Raw genomic sequence first — 19,904 nt, 5'->3', positions numbered from 1 at the left:
AATTTATTGAAACTTGATAGTTTCTAATACATGTAATAAAACTTGAACAAGCTGTTGATACCCAGCTAGCCGACTTCTAACAACTATTTTTGATGTTTTGAAGGGAATGAAATTTATCTCTAATACGCAACGGATGATAGAGATATGAAATTTTTTCGTTTTTAACTTATGCTTTGGGATTGAAGTCTTTAATTAGATTTGTTGATGATAGCAAAATGGATTTCTTATTGAATTGGTTGAGACTCAAGTTCATGGCTCATTAGTTGAACTATAATTATATGCACTATTGTCAAATAGTAAAAATGAACATCTCTTTTAGTAAAATTTAAATTTTATTCGTTACAATTTGAGGATTAGTCATTTTTATTGAACCTCAACGCGGCCGATAGCCTTTCCTTTTATTTAGTTTGTTTTATTTTAATTTTCATCCCAGAAAGGGAAAATCAAAATTCTATTGTAGCCATAAAAAAGAAGGCCCAATTTGCTAGATGCTTCCTAGTTCCTACATCCCAATAGTACCACTAGATGAGAGATTGGGTTCGTTCATATTCTCTCTCCTTTTCGTTGTTTGGCTAGAACGGGTACGCTCCCTGGAAGATTTGCTTGGGGCTGTTCACTTTCACTTGGTCGCCTGGCATCCTTGCAGCCTCTTTGCTTGCGGAGGAAGGAGTGGAAAAGTCCGGGAGAGAGCGCTTCGCGGGTCAAAGCTTAAAAAAGTAGGCCCAATAAATAGGAGATAATATGATAACGAAGGCCCAATTAATGCCGCGGGGTTCATTCTGACCCAATTAACAAGAGAAGGGTATGAGCTTAAGAAACCTAGAGCTGGCCCAACCTGTGTTTGTCAAGAATTTCTCGACTTTTAACGGTAGGAGTGCGGGGAGGTGGAGCATTGGGAGCATTCTGATAACGACCCATTTTGCAGAACCGCGGCACGATCCTTTCGGCTCATTATAGGCTTCCTATGGTAACCATCTCTAATCATTTCCCTCTTTATATCATTCGTCTTCACTTCTTTACTAACATCATTGCATGGCCCCCCCACCCCCCTTTTTCGGCCATTGCTTTGTTTTCATCCCATTCATTCATTCACCCAATCCTTTTCTTTTCCTTTCTCGCTCTCTTTTCTTTTTTTTTTTGGCTTTTTACACGCTCACGTCTCCTAAAAAGTATGCAATAATCTCACCCAAAAATATTGATACTTTTCCAGTCTTAAATATAAGACCTTTATATTAGTATATATAAGGATAATATATTTAGAACCAGAGGAATATTTTAAACTCTATCTTTGATTTTGCGCCTGTTTGGTTCAATTTCCGCGTACTTAGATGATAATGCAATGTGATGCGATGCAATTAATGTGTTTGGTAAGCAAAAAGTTTACTTTTATATTTAATCAAAATGAAAACTCTATAATACCTTTGAATATATAAAAAGAAAAAAGAAAACAAATCATTTATTGCTAGATTCATTATATCTCCAATAAAGGTGATAGTGATGGCGGCAGCGGGATGGTGGCAGCAGCGACCGTGATTGTGATGGTTTACTCTTAATTTCTTCTTAAAAAAACAAAGTTCTAAAGATTAATTTTAAAAATGAACAATTTGAATTAAAATTAAAAAAAGAAAAGAAAAAGGTGACTTTTGCTTGCCACGAGCACTAGCTTCCTTTTTCAGTTTTTTGTATATTCCCAAATCCGAAGGATATTCGTATAGGCAACGTGCTATTTCTAGTTTGTATAATTTTATGAAATAACACTTTCAATCATTTAAAAAAAAAAAAAAACTGGTTGAATTTTGAAGTGCCGTTCTCTAAACATGACACATGGCAGAAGAAAATACCCTCTACTTCGCCCACTGGCCATTAGTGCCTGCAATTCCTCAGCGTCCCTCAAAAGTAAACATGCATGTGCGCATCTTAATATTTTATTATTATATAGATAAGATTCAAGCGGTTGGCAAGAGTTATGACGAACCCTCTTTCTTTTTCAGTGTGAAAAGGAAAGGCCTTCATCTTTGCAGATACAACACTTCGTAGGAGAGAGCTGAGCTTCAGATACTTTCTGCACCAGGTTCAATCTCTGATCAATAATGGCATTTTACAGCTCCTATTCTGGGTCTGGTCTTGGTGAGTACAATTACAATTCTTATGCTGTGAATTACGATTATGCCCAGAATCCAGGTTTTACGGCTTATAATTATCAAGAATTCGATCAACCTTATTCTAGATATGATCCAAATTCATATTATGATCCTACTCCTACCTACCCTGCTCTGAGTTACCCTACCATATCATACTCTGCGGCCACTTTCAGTGAACCCAAATTTATTGAGTACGATCCCAATTATGAGAAGTCTCAGCTTGTTATTTACTACTCTAATTTGGAATTTAATGAGCCTGAATTTGAAGAATATGATCCAACCCCTTATGGTGGTGGGTATGATATCGTTAAGACCTATGGCAAACCTCTACCCCCTTCAGATCAAACTTGTTATCCTCGTTCTGGGTCAGGTTCGAATGCCCTTCCTTCTGGGCCTCCAGTGCCATTGCCTGCTGTGGAAAAGGGAACTGATGAGAAAGCAATCGTACCCCAGAATAAAAGTGCAGGCCAAGTTCCTGATGAAATGCCTCAACCACAAATTAACCTTACAGATCTGCCTGAGAAAGATGAGAACAAGACCGATGACACTCAGGATCTCAATCCTTCTGCTGGTGAAGAAGAAGAGGAAGAAGATGATTCTAGGCCTGTTAATGGAAGTGGTTATGGCAATGGGTACAGTGGAGGACATTATGATGAGTATGAGAAGCCAGTGCTCGCACAATATCCTCCTGGGTATGGCTTGGAAGCACTGGATGTCTGTGAAAGTTTGTTTGGGTATTGGCCTTGTTTGTCACGAATGAAGAAGCAAAGAGAAACCTGTTGTGAGGGATCTAGTGATGATATTGAAGGAGACTACTGCTACAGAGAGAATATGTGGAAAGGAACTGCAGATTATCTGTTTGGGAGTCCATATCCGTATGGAGGTGGAAGAGGAGAAGAAGGAAGCAGCTATGGAGGGGGAGAATTTGTCTATGCCTACCAAAGGCACTATCCAACACAAGCACAGTATAGGCAGCTTGAAAATTAGTTCTCCCCCCCCCCCCCCCAATAAACAAACTTGAAAATTAGTCCCCTGAGGCTATGCCATAAAATAAAAGAATCTGGGCTCAATCATTTCGTAAATAAAATTCTAAAGCCCAGTAATGTTTTTATCTTCCCTAAGAATTGTAGATGTTGGCTTGTTTCAAAGGAGATATTTATCGTGTTTTCTCTTCTTCAACTTGTTCAGGTTTCCACCCGCAGCAGTTTACCCGTATCAGAGTCTTCTACGGCTAGACTACAAATTGAAAATATTTTTTGGCCTACGAATAATTTCTGTTATCTTTCCTTATGAAAAGGCAACATCCAATGGAAAGAAAAACATCAAAGTTACATAATTTTACTTGAAACACCTCGAGCATTCCGCCAGCCCTGGTGTCTCCAAAATCTAATCCCCTATATCTAATTCGCACCCGATAACTTTTTATGAGGGAGAGAAGGAGGGAGGCAAAGGAAGGAAAGCAGGAAGCATACGAAAAGTAATCTTAGAAATGAGAAACAGATAAGAGACATGGAGATACCACCAGCAACTCTGGAAACACAGATTCCGTCGTGGAATCTTGCCTATGGAATCTGCAGAACACAGCGACGGCCGGAGAGGAAAGCGAAGTAGACTCTGCACAGAAACAGATAGGTTTGGGCATATCGGTCTTTCCGCATTTATTTTTTCCCTGGCTGTTTTTCCCCAGTTTTCAAGTAGGATGGTTTTTCTTTCTAGATCCTTTGTATCAATCATTCAATAATATCTCATTGCCAATCAAAATTAGAAGAAATATAATATGAAAGATGAATATATACGCAAAAAAACAAAGCATCGTTAATCTCATTGTGAGGTAAAAAAAAAAAAAACAAAGAAATAGAGTCACCCTCCGAAACTATCTACCAAACTCAACTAAATTAAACAATGCTGAAAGGGAAAAAAACTAAATTATAGTATCCACTACAGAAGACGTCTTAACGTCATCCTCATGGTCGACGAATCTGGACCAGAACCAGTGCGTCCTCCAAACTCGGGCCATCTCCTCAATGGGAATGCCCTTAGTCTCAGGGAGCAAGAAGTTGACGAACACGGTCATGGCCACCACGAAGGCGGCGAAGAAGATGAACAGCCCGAACTTCAAATGGCACAGCATGGTCACGAATATCTGAGCCACCACGAAAGTGAACAACATGTTGACCGCCACCGTCACGCTCTGAGCCGCCGATCGAATCTCCAACGGGAAAATCTCACTCGGCACCAACCACCCCAACGGACCCCACGACCACGCAAAGCCAGACACGTATATGCATATGAACACCACCACCACTACTGCATACCATATCGGCAACATTCCCGGATTTCCATCGGTCCCGAACTTCACTCCGATGAAGACTGCGACTATAATCTGCGTCATTGTCCATAAAATCATCAGCTCCGAAAATTCAAATTTGAATTTGAAAGTAAGAAGTAAGACCCAATATGAACATAAGTGTGTGCATGTAATATACCTGGCATATGAGCATTTGGATTCCTCCCTCAAGGAGGAGGGCTCGCCTTCCCCACCTGTCAACGCCGTAAATGGAGACGGTGGTGGCGATGACGTTGACCAAGCCGGTGATGACGGCGGACATGAGAGAAGCGTCGCTCTTAAACCCAATGGAGTTAAAGAGAACAGGAGCGTAGAACATGATGACGTTGATGCCCGTAAGTTGCTGGAAGAAAGGGATCATGACGGCCATGGTGAGTTGGGGTCTGTACTTTCTCTGCAGCAGATTCTTCCACGGACGTTCTACTTGCTTGGACGCATCACTAGCCGCGACCAGATCTCTGAACTCCTCGTCAACCTCTTTGATTCCTCGAATCTTCTCGAGACTGGCCCTGGCTCCTTCGTTATCTCCCCGGTCGATCATGGAGTTTGGAGTGTCGGGAAGGAAGAAGCTGCCGACGGTGATGATAAGTGCCGGCACCATAGCACCACCTAAGCTCAAACGCCACCCTAAACCGCCCAACTTGGCAAAGAAATAATTCAACACATTGGCAATCAAAATACCAATCGTGATTGACATTTGAAACATTACGTTCAGACTTCCTCTGTATTTATAGGGAGCCATCTCAGAGAGATACAGTGGCACAGACTGCAATAATAACAACCCGCATATTAGTTCGTGAAGATAAATATATATATGTGCGTGCGCGCCAAATGTAATAGGAAGATAGAATCAGGGAGGAAGAATGGTATATTTATACCTGATTGCAGAATCCAACACCAAAACCAAGCAACATACGGCCTACGATCAACATCCATATTGCATGAGCGAAGCCATTCAACAAAGCTCCGGCAAAGAAGAGAATGCCGCCAATAAGCATCGAATTTCTGCGACCGAATTTACGAGTCATGGTGGATGCTACCAAGGAGGACAAGAGTGCGGCGAGATATAAGGAAGATGTAAACAGAGTCAGTATCTGGCTGTCATATTGACAGTACTCATTGGTGGACTTGTCCATATTTTTCTGCCGATAGACAGAAGGAAAAAATCTCACCAGGAATGAATCCATGGAAGTTACCCCGCCTGTTTCAAAAATCAACCCCCAATAAAAACCATAAAAAGATAATCCCCAGAAGATTAGGTAAAAGAAACAAAAACGAGAATCAGATTAGAGGGAGATGTTGATTACCAGAAATCCCAATATCGTAGCCAAAGATGAGGCCTCCCATTGATGCGACAATGCATGCTTTGAAGACCGACCAAGTGAGCTTACCAGGGTAAGCTTTATTATTATCAGCAATCACAGCTCCAGCGCCCATGATGAAAAAGATTAGAAAAACACCTGAGGTACAATTTGGATGTAGGTACGATAACAGAGCAAGCATATATATATATATATATAAATAAGCATTTTAGTCTTAGTTAAAAAAGGGAAAGCTAGGATATATGAAAATCAAATTTGATTTTATGGTAGATTCAGGATATTCTTTTTCTTCTTATTTTAAATTTTAATATAATTTAAATCAAACCATTTAAATCAGAATCAAATTCTAGATTGATTCTTATCTATTGAAATTTTAATGTTTGTGTTTATTTAAAATTAACAGATTTTTGGGTTAAAAAATTGAAAAAAGTTGTATTATTATTTATTATAGTCTCTAACTGTCGAGGTCTTCTCAACAATAATAAATAATAATTGTTATAAAATAATTACTCAATGAATATAGATTAAAAAAAATACAATCCTAGATACATCGCACATTGTTAAAAAAAATTGTATTTTTAAAATTTACCGAATAAATATATTATTCTGTAATTAATAATTTTAGTTCAAATTTATATGCTTCTGAAAAGCTATTGTGACTTACAATTATATTATATTAACAACGTTGAAGGTTAAAATCACTAAAAATTTAAGTATTATAAGTAATGAAATCATTCAATTTCTGAATTAAATATCATCATTTAAAATTTTATATATAGAATAATTGTTTGAAACTTTTTGAGATTCCAAATAGTATACAACACGATAAAAAGATATATTTGAATATCAGAATATTTTAACCTCAATTATTTGATCTACATAGTTTTAAATTACATAATTTTGTAATTAAAGTTTTTATCTCCGCTATTTATGATTTATATGGTTTATTTATGAAAAATATTTTATTTCTTTATAAATAGTATGTTAACAGACAAATCGGGAACAATATATTTGACAGTTGTCACGCAGTATGAATCAAACTGAGCCGGCAAAAATTAAATAAAAGTTAGCTGCACCGAATATCAAATAATTATATTAAAATTTTGATAAAAGGATAAAAGTTGTATTATATATATATATATATATATTATATCTCCAATTGCATTAGTTTAAATTTATAAAAAAAATCAATTTTCATTGTCTACAAGTTTTGAAAATGATCACATTCTTTATTAGAATTTAAGAATCATATCATATTATTATAATTTGAGGAAAAAATCCAAATTGTGATATATTTTAAGTTAGAATATAGATTTGGAAACTCTTTTTAGATTAAAAAATTATAAATAAAACTCATTTCTTATTAGAGTCTATATTTGTAGCTTGCCCAAAAAACAGTGTCATGATGAAAAAGATTAGAAAAATAAATGAGAATATAGCAGAACAAACAAAAACTGGAGTGAAAGGTACGATTAATCAACAAGGATACATATATAGGCGTTTTACTCAAAGTTAAACTAGGAAAAGACAGTGATATATGATTTTCTTAAAAAAAAATAATTTGATTAAAATTTATCTGTTAAGAAATTTGATTAAAAAAATTTATTTGCTAAGAAAGATATGATACATCACTCTACTATAGTAAATCCAATTTGATTTTATCTGGTAGATTTAAGATATACTTTTTCTTTTTCTTTTAAATTTTAATATAATTTAAATCAACCAATATCAATCAGAAAAAAATTCTAGATAGATCCTCATCTATTAAAATTTGGGTAAAAATGCACCTAGTACCCCAAACTATTTTTAGAGGTGCATTTATCGCCTTAAAATTTTAAGTGGTGCAATTTTATCCTAACATAATGAAGGAAAAATTAGAGAGAAGAATCTAGATAGGATGATATTTATTGTCGAGGGCCCTAAAAATTATAATTACTTCACGAGATCAAATGCTAAAATATAAATTTTAAAATACGATATTACTTTGACCAAAGCTCCCATATTTTCTCCTACATTTCCTCCTATATTTTATTTTTAAAATAAATACGAATTTTTTAATTTCACTAAATTAAATTTAATTTTTCTCAAATATTACAACTTAAAGAAATCCCGATTGGAAAAAAATACACAAACGTTCATTGTTTGGTCAAGTCAAAATTAAAATTTTATTTTTGAAACGATCACAAATTTTAATTAAAAATAAAAATTATGATTTTAGTAAAACTCGATATTCTTTTATAATTTATTATATATGCTAAAGAAAGGTTAGACGCCTAAAAGTTATATAATCACAACTGTCTTTATTAGAGAATACTTATGTCTTATTCAAAATAAATATTGTCAAAAAAATAATATAATCAAGAAAATATATAATAAGTATCTTTGACACTATTTATGTAATGTTTTATTTTTGTCGCTTGAGTTTACAACTTGTTTTGATAAGATATGAAATGATTTTTTTTTTGTCTTAATAAAAAGAGTTTAATTGATTTAATCAGGTATAAAAGAACTCAATGATGATATAAATGAATAAATACTGATCATAACAATAATTGAGTGATGTATTAATGATATGGTGGATACAAATATTAGTGAAAAAAATTTAAAAACAAATGATACGATATTTTTAGTTCAATTTTTTTTTTCAAAAAGGAAAATCTAAAGGTAAGAGAAAAGTTAGGATATTTTTAAGATACTTTTTAATAAATATAATTTTTTTAGGTCCTTCTCCCTCATTTTTCTATCATTAATTTGGTTCAATTTTTTCCCTCCACTAACAATCTACCAAACGGACGTTTATTTTTGCCGGATAACATTTTTTGAAAAAAAAAAAGAAAGACATCTAAGCATAAAAATGCCAGCCGTGCATTTTTTTTTAAAAAAAAAAGATCTATAAAACACGTGTGAGAAAGACGCATTTCAACGAAACGAGGACAGCGCAACATAATTTGGTTTTATTATGAAAAATGGTTAGCGGCGTACAAGGGCAACAATTCATATACTGCAATATAGAGATGAACTTGTACTAACCAAGCTCCCAATAAACATTTAATAAAAGGACAGAGCAAACTGATGACTTATTGGAAGTAAAGATTCATTGCTAGGCTCTAAGAAGAAAGAAACTAAATTAGAAAGGGATTTTGGGACTTGTTGACTACTTCCTTCATTATTTGAAATTTAGAATACTATTGTCTTGGTATCCAATATCCATAATCTTGTTTCTTGGGAAATAACAAAAAGCAAAGTCACTAAAACAATTAGCATGCCTCCGAAACAGTGACTATCTTAAGACTTATCATGACATAATGATAATCCGTCAAATGTATAATATACAATCATTTCCAAAGGGGCGACATAATCCATGGTACCAAAATATGCAACCTTTGCAAATCAAAATATGCACTTATATATCATTCCGAAATAAATAGCTCTATATGCCGTCAGTTCTTAAGTTAGCCTTCTGCAGGGTAATCTTACTTTGTCTTTTTGTTTGTAGGTGTGAATTTGTTAGGCATGATTATCCATCTTAAACCCAGTGGTGTCATTGGAAGTTCAGTTGGACGAAAGACTTTCTTGCACCACCACCAATGAATGAAATTCTCATGTCTTGACTATTTAAGTTTTGACGGTAGCTCTTCCTCGTTTCCTACTCAGTTGGTAATGGGAAATGTGTCTCCAGATCAGCATAATGTTTCATGCAATGTTGAGTCGTCCCCTCTTGTAGTACAATCTCATATGGCATTCTAGGCTAGATAAAGACAGACAAATTAGGTAATAGATCGATATTAATAGATCAATGCATAACCAGGTCTTGAATAGAATGTATGAGTACTGGCTGTGTTTTTTTCATCCCCACATCCACATCATCTTTATCGGCCATCTCGTTGTCATCTTTGTGCACCTCAATATCATCTTTGTCTCTGCCTAGATCATGTTCGTCTCAATTCACATCATCTCAAGATTTGCATCTATAGTCATTTTCTGAATAAAAAAATCCTTCTTAGCAAAACTCACCCGCAATTCAAAACTTCCATGAGGTTTTTCTGTAGCATAAAAAGGAAGAATCAAATTGTATAAATAAATCTTACTTGATAACCTATGTTTTTCTTCACACGCACACCGTTGATTTTGTTGTTCAATTCTCTTTGTGGTCTTTGCACATGTTTTTCCAAAACCTAAACCTTGGTTTATTTGATATGGAGATCACTTTTTTTATAAAAAAAAAATTACACAAGTGGCTTTTTTATGCTTAGGCGTCATCATTTTTAAGAAAACTAAATTGCTTATGTAGCAAGCAAAAAAACGTTCATTTGGTAGATTGTCAGTGAAGGTGAGAAATTGAAACAAATTAATTGCACTGGAGTAAAATTGTACCACCTAAAACTTTATCCTATGTTTGATATGAGGGAGATGGGGAGAAAGGGAGGGGAGGGGAAACTTTCAAGAGCTTGTTTACATTAACAAATTTTGGATTTAAACTGTTCAATGCGATATAAACTTGATTTAAAAGTGCCAATAGATCCACCAGGATAACGAGTAACATAACCTTTTGGCCCGAGATGCTTTCAAAAGGTTACTGGGTTTAAGCCTATATCGTACAGCCCACATATTCTATTTTGGGCCTCTCTTGATTAATCTTAAAATCATCGAGCACAGGAAAAGTTTTTTTTAAAAAAAAAAAGGGGGTAACACCCCAATGGCTCGAGTATGATTTTAAATAAATTCCTTTTTAAGAAATAATTTTAATTACATGGAACTAATTTAAATTTTTAAAAATTACAAAATTTATTATAGCTGAATTTGTTCACACTAAAATGAAAAGACTAATACTTTTCTAAAAGTAAATTCTTGCTTAAAAATAAGTAGCTTGAAAATTCCAATACCTCTTTTATTTGATGTGATTTTTTTTTTGCCCAATTAATTTTTATGATGTGAATTGAATCTAAGGCTTTTTCCTTACTTTTCTTGTTTTTCCAAATACTAAGAGTATTTATAAATAGTAAAAACTTAATTAAAAGTTGATCACTTGATATTTTTATTTGTTATGATTCATAACATGTTAGATTTATTTTTCATGTTGTTTATAGTAAATGACACAAGTGTTTTCCCCTTAGAATTACAAATTTAAATTTTTATTTACTCATGTTCTTTACATGAACTAAAGAGTTGTGTGTTGCGTTGAAAACAAATTTGTCATGACTCATGAGTAAAACATGAAAGTGAGCTGTACCAATATATATGTATATGTATATAAGTGAACATGAAACTAATAAGAAATAAGTACAAAGAACCCTAAAACTTTCCCTAAAGGCATAGATACACAGAAGGGAAGGATCTAGCCAGAAATTAATCCATAGAAGTTACACTACCTGTTTCAAAATTTAAATATTAAATCTAATAACATGAGATACTATGAAATATGAAAAATCCAAGAAGTGATTGATATATGACGAAGAATCTTAAACCGCCCAACTTGATGAAGAAATAGTTCAGCACATCCGCAATCAAAATACCAATCGTGATTAACATCTGAAACATTATGCTCAGTCTTCCTCTGTATTTATAGGGAGCCATCTCAGAGAGATACAGTGGCACAGATTGCAATAATAAGAACCCATTAGTTCATGAAGAAAACAATATATGCTAAATAGAATATGAAGATAGAATCAGGAAGGGAGAATAGTATATTTATACCTGATTGCAAAACCCAACATCGAAACCAAGCAACATGCGGCCTACGATCAACATCCATATGGCATGAGCGAAGCCATTCAACAAAGCGCCGGGAAGAAGAGAATGCCGCCGATAAGCATGAAGTTTCTGTGACCGAATTTACGGGCCATGGAGGATGCCACCAGGGAGGACAAGAGTGCGGCGAGATACAAAGAAGAGGTGAACAGGGTCAGTATCTGACTGTCATATTGACAATACTCATTAGTAGACTTGTCCAGATTTTTCTGCCGATACACAGAACGAAATAATTTAACTAGGAACGAAGCCATTAAAGTTGTATTGTTATTTATTATATATAGTTTCTAACTGTCAAGATCTTCTCAACAATAATAAATAATAATTGTTAGAAAATAATAACTCAATGAATACAGATTAAAAAAATTACAATCCTAGATACATCACACATTATTTCAAAAAAAAATTGAATTCTTAAAATTTACTGAATAAATATATTATTCTGTAATTAATAATTTTAGTTCAAATTGATATGCTTCTGAAAAGCTATTATGACTCACAATTATATTATATTAACAACGTTGAAGGTTAAAATCACCAAAAATTTTAGTATTATATAAAGGTAATTAAAAATTAAGTAATGAAAGCATTCAAGTTCTGAATTAAATATCATCATTTAAAATTTTATATATAGAATAATTGTTTGAAACTTTTTGGGATTCCAAATAGTATACAATAGAATAAAAAAGATATATGTGAACCTCAATTATTTGATCTATATAAGTTTTAAATTGCATAATTTTATCAAGGTAAAAAAAAATTGCATAATTTTATAATTAACGTTTTATGTCTCCACTATTTAGGTAAGGACTACAATACAGGTGTGTGTGAGAGAGAGAGAGAGAAACATTTTATTTCTCTATAAATGGTATGTTTGACATTTGTCATGCATAGGGCCGGAAGCAAGTTAGGCTCCTGTCAAGGGAGCCAGCCTATTCTACTTACAACCTAGTCTAACCTAGCCTATTTAGTAAATGGGTTAAGCTCATATTCATGCCTATTTTTAGATGTATTTAGACAAATAAGTCGAGTTTATTTTCATAAGGCCTAGTCTACAAGCATGGCCTATTTATGCTTTTTAATTTGCACTATTATATATAATATCATATAAATTAATTTTATAAATTATTTATATAATATTATAATTATTCCCTAAATTTCATATCACAACATTCATGCATGAAATCACCCTTATTATTGACCAGCCATTTTCCTCTACATCTCTTTTTGATCACTAAAGATAGCGACGCTATGTCACTTTCTCTCCCTTTATTTGCGTTGTTTGCTAAAACATAATTCAGGAAAATAAAAAAGAGATAATATCTAGTTTTACATGCTACTTATTGTGCTTCGTTGATTTCAGAGAATACATCGCTTTAGTCAATAGGTAACTGGTTTTTCTTATTCCTATTTGCTCAAATAATTGTTGTTATTGTGTATTATTTTCTTTTTCTTACTAAACTCTTATATTGCATGTGAGAATGGATTCTAAACCTTTGAGATATAATATAAACTTCTTAATATGTTTGACGGGTTAGATATGAATCTGGAGGCATTGACTTTAAAGAGTATTTAAAGGCCTACATTTTGAATAGGCCTTTAAAAAGGCTTTAGCCTTGTTAGGTATTTTGAAGGCTCATGCTCAAGCCTGAACAAGCTTTATATGCAGATTTTTTTTTTGGCCAATTATATATGTAGGTTCAAACTATAAATATTTGTTACAGGCCTAGGCCTATTCAACTAAAACCTAACCTTACCTATTTTCATCCATATTCATGTACTCCTATGAATAAAATTGAGATGGCAAAAAGTTAAATCAAAGGTAGATACATTGAATATCAAATAATTACATAAAAATTTGGATACGAGGATAAAACTTGTGTTATATATATGTGTGTATATATATATATATATTATCTTCCATTTCATCAGTTTAAATTTATAATAAAATCAATTTTCATTGTCTAGAAATTTTGAAAATTATCACATTCTTTATTAGAATTTAAGAATCATATCATATTATTATAGTTTAAGAAAAACAATCCAAATTGTGATATATAGTTTAGGATAAATATTTGGAGACTCTTTTTAAATTAAAAAAATTATAAATAAAAATTATTTCTCATTAGCCCCCTCCCTCAGTCCCCCCTCTCTCAATATGCCGAATAAATTCCTTTTTAATTGCATGGAATTATTTTTAATTTTGAAGAAGTTAGATTAAATTTCTTTAGTATAGCTGAATTTATTCAAACTAGAACGTAAAGAATAATACTTTTCTAAAATGAATTCCAGCGTAATAAGAAGCTTGAAAATCCTAATACCTCTTTTATATTAAATACGACTTTGCGCTATAATTAGCTATATCCTCATGCATAAAAATTAATATCAATTTATTGTTAATAATGATCATAATCTGCTTTTTACTATGATAAATAATTAAAAAAAATTTATCTTGAAAAAATACAACTTAAATCTTAAAAAAAAAAAGAAAACTATAAAAATAAGTAAATAGAATACAATGACATGAATTATTGAACAAAAAACCCTTTTTTTAATATATATGTTTCTCTTTCTCTCTCTCTCTTTTTTTAAATTTTTTGAACATTTAAAAAGTTTTAGATTTAATTAAAGGAATATGTTGTATAAGATTTTAGTTTTTTAAAAAAAAAGCAAACTGATGGATTATAAAAGCATTTGAAATACAAGAGGAGGAGTTTGATTAACAGGTTTAGGTTAATTGTTTGTTATATTGACTTGTCTTTATTGATTACAATTTCTTTTCAAAAAGAATCAAAAAGAAAATCAATTGAAATGAGACTAATATAGAGAGAGAGAGAAAATGTATTGTTTTAAGCCAAATATATTTATTGCATCGAAGCCAGCTAAAGGCCAGAACCAGTTTTAATGCTCATCATCTTGATAAGCACCCTAAACTTATTAGACCTGAACTGTTTATATTTTATTTGAATGATTTAGATTTAAAATTTTTAATTAATTATTTTTAAATAAAAAACTATTTTTTTAAAAAAAGATAGTTAAAAGATTATCTCTATTTTAAATTTTATATATATTAAAATAATTATTTTAAACAAATAAAAACAAAAAAAATCTGGACAATCTAAATAAAATATGGATAATTCAGATCTGATGAGTTTATGATACTCATCGAAATTGGTTTCAAGCCCATGAAGTCCAAGACATCACTATTTTATTTTATTTATTCATTAGATGGCTTGAGAATATTGAATTGTGAGAGAAGCCATCAATGAGCCATTTAAGAGCATGTCTTGGAAGAAGAGTATTTATATATATATATATATATATATATATATATTGATTAAATCTGAGGGTTTTTCTTTCTTTTCATATTTTTTAATACCAAGAATACCATTTACCAATAGTAAAAAATTATTTCTCCAATTATATGCAAGAACAAAAGTCTACCCTTCCAACTAAATTTGCTTCCTACACAATGATTAGAAATCATATGATTTATAAAAAAATTAAATATACAATAATATGTATTATATTTATGTTTTTATGTTTTTAAAATAAATGAAACAGGTGTTTTCCTCCTTAGTATTATAAAATATAAATTCAAATTTTTATTTACTCATATTCTTTTGTTTTTGGTCAAATACTCTTATTCTTTACATGAACCAGGGAGTTGAGAACAAGTTTAGCATGGGTAAAAGATAAAAGGGAAAATTACTATGGTCTCAACCGAGAGAAATAACAACTGAAAGTATACGAGAGAGAGAAAGGAGGCCGCAGATGACAAGCTCAAAGATGCAAAAATTAGCCGGCGCCAGTCGAACTCTTCGCAGGTCGTGAGAGTCCGAGAAGCCAAGGTCCTCCATGTTTCGGCAATCAAAGACTTGATGGGAGAAGTGAACGCAGCGGGTGCAACAAATGCATTTTCATTGAAAATAAGGGTAAAAGTGAACATGAAGCTAACAAGAAATAAGCCAAAAAAAATGCATAAATTAAAGTATGTTGCATCCTTCTGCAGGGCCTCTAGTGCCATTGCCTCCTGTGGAAAAGGGAACTGATGAGAAAGCAATCGTATGCCAAAATAAAATTGCAGGCCAGGTTCTTGATGAAAACGCTTCAACCACAAATTCGCCTTAAAGATCTGCCTGATAAAGAGGAGAACAAGACCCATGACACTCAGGATCTCAATCCTTCTGGTGGTCAAGAAGAAGAGGAAGAAGATGATTCTAGGTCTGGTAATGGAAGTGGTTATGGCAATGGGTACAATGGAGGACACAATGATGAGTATGAGAAGCCAGTGCCTGCACAATACCCTCCTGAGTATGGCTTGAAAGCTTTGGATCTCTGTGAGATTTTGTTTGGGCATTGGCCTTGTTTGGCACGAATGAAGAAGAGAGTATCGGTTGGAAACTCTTGGATAGTATCTACAGCTTGAAAATTAGTTTTTTTTTTGGTACAAACGTGAAAAAACCCTGTTAAAAACTTACTAAATTATTTAATTATAACATATATTATATGATCTTTTAGCATACTTATATGGATTATTAGGTTATATATTAACTTATAAATGAGGCAAATTGGTTTAAAAAAATAAATATAAATATTTTAAAATAATTAAGTAGCTTTTTAATTTTTTTTCAGAGTAGTCATCTTATATTAAGAATGCAGGCAGTAAAATTCTAAAGCCGGGTATTTTGTTTTAAAGTAGATATTCATTGAGTTTTAATTTTTCTTCTTCAACTCGTTCAGGTTTTCATCTCCATAACATATTTATAGGATTTCTGTTGACTCTAGAGGCCCTGATCAGTGTTACAGATCCAGTGCCCCAGTTGAGCTTGACAACAAAAATTGGACCGGACCTTTTAGTTTTCTTTTTATTTAAAAAGGCCAGGAAAAAAACATGGAAAAGAGAGAAACTTAACTAGTCGGGACGGACCTTTTCAATTTCAAGTAATGAATAACTACACTTTTGAAGGCTGAAATTTTTTTCCCCCTTTTTTCAAGTTTTTTTCCCTTAGATCCTTCGTATCACTCATTCAATAATATCTCATTTCCAATCAAAATTAGAAGAAATAAAATATGAAAGATTAATATATATTTTAAAAAATAAAGCATCATTAATCTCATTGCCAAAAAAGAAATTCAAGACATGAAATAGGGTCAGATTCCTAAACCATCCACTGAACTAATAAATTAAACTATGTTGAAAGGGCAAAAAACTAAATTATAGTATCCACTACATAAGACGTCTTAACGTCATCCTCATGGTCGACGAATCTGGACCAGAACCAGTGCGTCCTCCAAACTCCGGCCATCTCCTCAATGGGAATGCCCTTAGTCTCAGGGAGCAAGAAGTTGACGAACACAGTCATGGCCACCACGAAGGCGGCGAAGAAGATGAACAGCCCGAACTTCAAATGGCACAGCATGGTCACGAATATCTGAGCCACCACGAAAGTGAACAACATGTTGACCGCCACCGTCACGCTCTGAGCCGCCGATCGAATCTCCAACGGGAAAATCTCACTCGGCACCAACCACCCCAACGGACCCCACGACCACGCAAAGCCAGACACGTATATGCATATGAACACCACCACCACTACTGCATACCATATCGGCAACATTCCCGGATTTCCATCGGTCCCGAACTTCAGTCCGATGAAGACTGCGACTATAATCTGCATCATTGTCCATAAAATCATCAGCTCCGAAAATTCAAATTTGAATTTGAAAGTAAGAAGTAAGACCCAATATGAACATAAGTGTGTGCATGTAATATACCTGGCATATGAGCATTTGGATTCCTCCCTCGAGCAAGAGGGCTCGTCTTCCCCACCTGTCGACGCCATAAATGGAGACGGTGGTGGCGATGACGTTGACCAAGCCGGTGATGACGGCGGACATGAGAGAAGCGTCGCTCTTAAAGCCGATGGAGTTAAAGAGAACCGGAGCGTAGAACATGATGACGTTGATGCCCGTAAGTTGCTGAAAGAAAGGGATCATGACGGCCATGGTGAGTTGGGGTCTGTACTTTCTCTGCAGCAGATTCTTCCACGGACGTTCTACTTGCTTGGACGCATCACTAGCCGCGACCAGATCTCTGAACTCCTCGTCAACCTCTTTGATTCCTCGAATCTTCTCGAGACTGGCCCTGGCTCCTTCGTTATCTCCCCGGTCGATCATGGAGTTTGGAGTGTCGGGAAGGAAGAAGCTGCCGACGGTGATGATAAGTGCCGGCACCATGGCGCCACCTAAGCTCAAACGCCACCCTAAACCGCCCAACTTGGCAAAGAAATAATTCAACACATTGGCAATCAAAATACCAATCGTGATTGACATTTGAAACATTACGTTCAGACTTCCTCTGTATTTATAGGGAGCCATCTCAGAGAGATACAGTGGCACAGACTGCAATAATAACAACCCGCATGTTAGTTCGTGAAGATAAATATATGTGTGCGCGCGCGCCAAATATAATAGGAAGATAGAATTAGGGAGGGACAAGGTAAAAATACCTGATTGCAGAATCCAACACCAAAACCAAGCAACATACGGCCTACGATCAGCATCCATATTGCATGAGCGAAGCCATTCAACAAAGCGCCCGCAAAGAAGAGAATGCCGCCAATAAGCATCGAATTTCTGCGACCGAATTTACGAGTCATGGTGGATGCCACGAGGGAGGACAAGAGCGCGGCGAGATATAAGGAAGATGTGAACATGGTCAGTGTCTGGCTGTCATACTGACAGTACTCGTTGGTGGACTTGTCCAGATTTTTCTGCCGATACACAGAAGGAAAAAATCTCACCAGAAATGAATCCATGGAAGTCACCCCGCCTGTTTCAAAAATCAACCCCCAATAAGAACCATAAAAAGATAATCCCCAGAAGATTAATTAAAAGAAACAAAAACAAGAGTAAGATTAGATTAGAGGGAGATGTTGATTACCAGAAATCCCAATATCGTAGCCAAAGATGAGGCCTCCCATTGATGCGACAATGCATGCTCTACAGACCGACCAAGTGAGCTTACCAGGGTAAGCTTTATTGTTATCAGCAATTACAGCTCCAGCTCCCATGATGAAAACGATTAGAAAAACAAGTGAGAGGTACGGTTTAGGACTTTAGGTGTAGGTACGATTAACAGAGCAAGGATATATATAAGCATTTTGGTCTTAGTTTAAAAAGGGAAAGCCAGGATATATGAAAATCACATTTGATTGTATGGTAGATTCAGGATATATATTCTTTTTCTTCTCATTTTAAATTTTAATATAATTTAAATCAAACCATTTTAATCAGAATCAAATTCTATATTGATTCTTATATATTGAAATTTTAGTGTTTGTGTTTATTTAAATTAACAGATTTTTGGATAAAAAAAGTTGCATTATTATTTATTATAGTCTCTAACTGTCAAGATCTTCTCAACAATAATAAATAATATAATTGTTAAAAAATAATTACTCAGTGAATATATATTAAAAAAAATACAAGACTAGATACATCGCACACTATTTAAAAAAAAAAGTGTGAATTTTTTAAATTTATCGAATAAATATATGTATTTTGTAATTAATAATTTTAATTCAAATTTATATATGCTTCAGGAAAGCTATTATGACTGACAATTATATTATATTAGCAACATTGAAGGTTAAAATTACTAAAAAATTTAGAATTATATAAAAGTAATTAAAAATTAAATAATGAAATCATTCAAGTTCTGAATTAAATATCATAATTTGAACTTTTCGCCAAAAAACAAGTCCCCTTTATTAATCACCTAAAAAAAATCAATTACATATGCTAAAAGACGAAGCCAAAATAAACTCCCGAAAAAACCTAAACATACCAGCTAGCACACAAAACTATAAATAGTCTACAATACAATAAAAAGATATATTTGAATATCGGAATATTTTAACCTCAATTATTTCATCTATATAAGTTTTAAATTACATAATTTTATAACTAAAGTTTATATCTCCACTATTTAGTTAAGGACTACAATATATATGATTTATTTATGAAAAATATTTTATTTCTCTATAAATGGTATGTTAACAGGCATATCGGGAACAATATATTTGAGAGTTGTCATGCACTATGGGCCAAATTGAGCTGGCAAAAAATAAATAAAAGTTAGATACACTGAATATCAAATAATTATATCAAAAATTTGATACGAGGATAAAACTTGTACTCGTATTATATACATATTTTATCTTCAATTTCATCAGTTTAAATTTATAATAAAATCAATTTTCATTGTCTAGAAATTTTGGAAATTATCGCATTCTTTATTAGAATGTAAGAATCACATCATATTATTATAATTTAAGAAAA

At 33.4% G+C, this 19,904-nt stretch overlaps 3 protein-coding genes across 3 annotated transcripts; 1 reads left to right on the top strand and 2 right to left on the bottom strand.

Annotated features, from left to right (window-relative positions):
- The first annotated feature begins 1,984 nt into the window (after positions 1-1,984).
- Positions 1,985-3,388, top strand: LOC114744718 (uncharacterized). The gene has a single exon (XM_028932887.1). The coding sequence runs from the start codon at positions 2,091-2,093 to the stop codon at positions 3,126-3,128; it is 1,038 nt and encodes a 345-aa protein (XP_028788720.1). The 5' UTR covers positions 1,985-2,090; the 3' UTR covers positions 3,129-3,388.
- A 674-nt stretch (positions 3,389-4,062) lies between these two features.
- LOC114744738 (sugar carrier protein C-like) lies at positions 4,063-5,850 on the bottom strand. Its single transcript, XM_028932907.1, has 4 exons — positions 5,796-5,850; positions 5,367-5,689; positions 4,628-5,254; positions 4,063-4,524 (listed from the first exon to the last, which is right to left on the bottom strand). The coding sequence occupies exons 1-4, from the start codon at positions 5,833-5,835 to the stop codon at positions 4,063-4,065; spliced, it is 1,452 nt and encodes a 483-aa protein (XP_028788740.1). The 5' UTR covers positions 5,836-5,850.
- A 10,921-nt stretch (positions 5,851-16,771) lies between these two features.
- On the bottom strand, positions 16,772-18,563 carry LOC114744736 (sugar carrier protein C-like). The gene is made up of 4 exons (XM_028932906.1): positions 18,505-18,563; positions 18,071-18,393; positions 17,337-17,963; positions 16,772-17,233 (listed from the first exon to the last, which is right to left on the bottom strand). Exons 1-4 carry the CDS (start codon positions 18,542-18,544, stop codon positions 16,772-16,774), a joined length of 1,452 nt encoding a protein of 483 aa, XP_028788739.1. The 5' UTR covers positions 18,545-18,563.
- Positions 18,564-19,904: the final 1,341 nt, after the last annotated feature.

The sequence above is a fragment of the Neltuma alba genome, unplaced genomic scaffold (genome assembly GCF_004799145.2).
Source record: "Neltuma alba isolate B1F8T4 unplaced genomic scaffold, ASM479914v2 tig00004432_pilon, whole genome shotgun sequence".
In the NCBI taxonomy this organism is placed as follows: Eukaryota; Viridiplantae; Streptophyta; class Magnoliopsida; order Fabales; family Fabaceae; genus Neltuma; species Neltuma alba.
The sequence above is the reverse complement of the archived record's forward strand: the minus strand, read 5'-3'. Positions and strand labels throughout refer to the sequence as shown.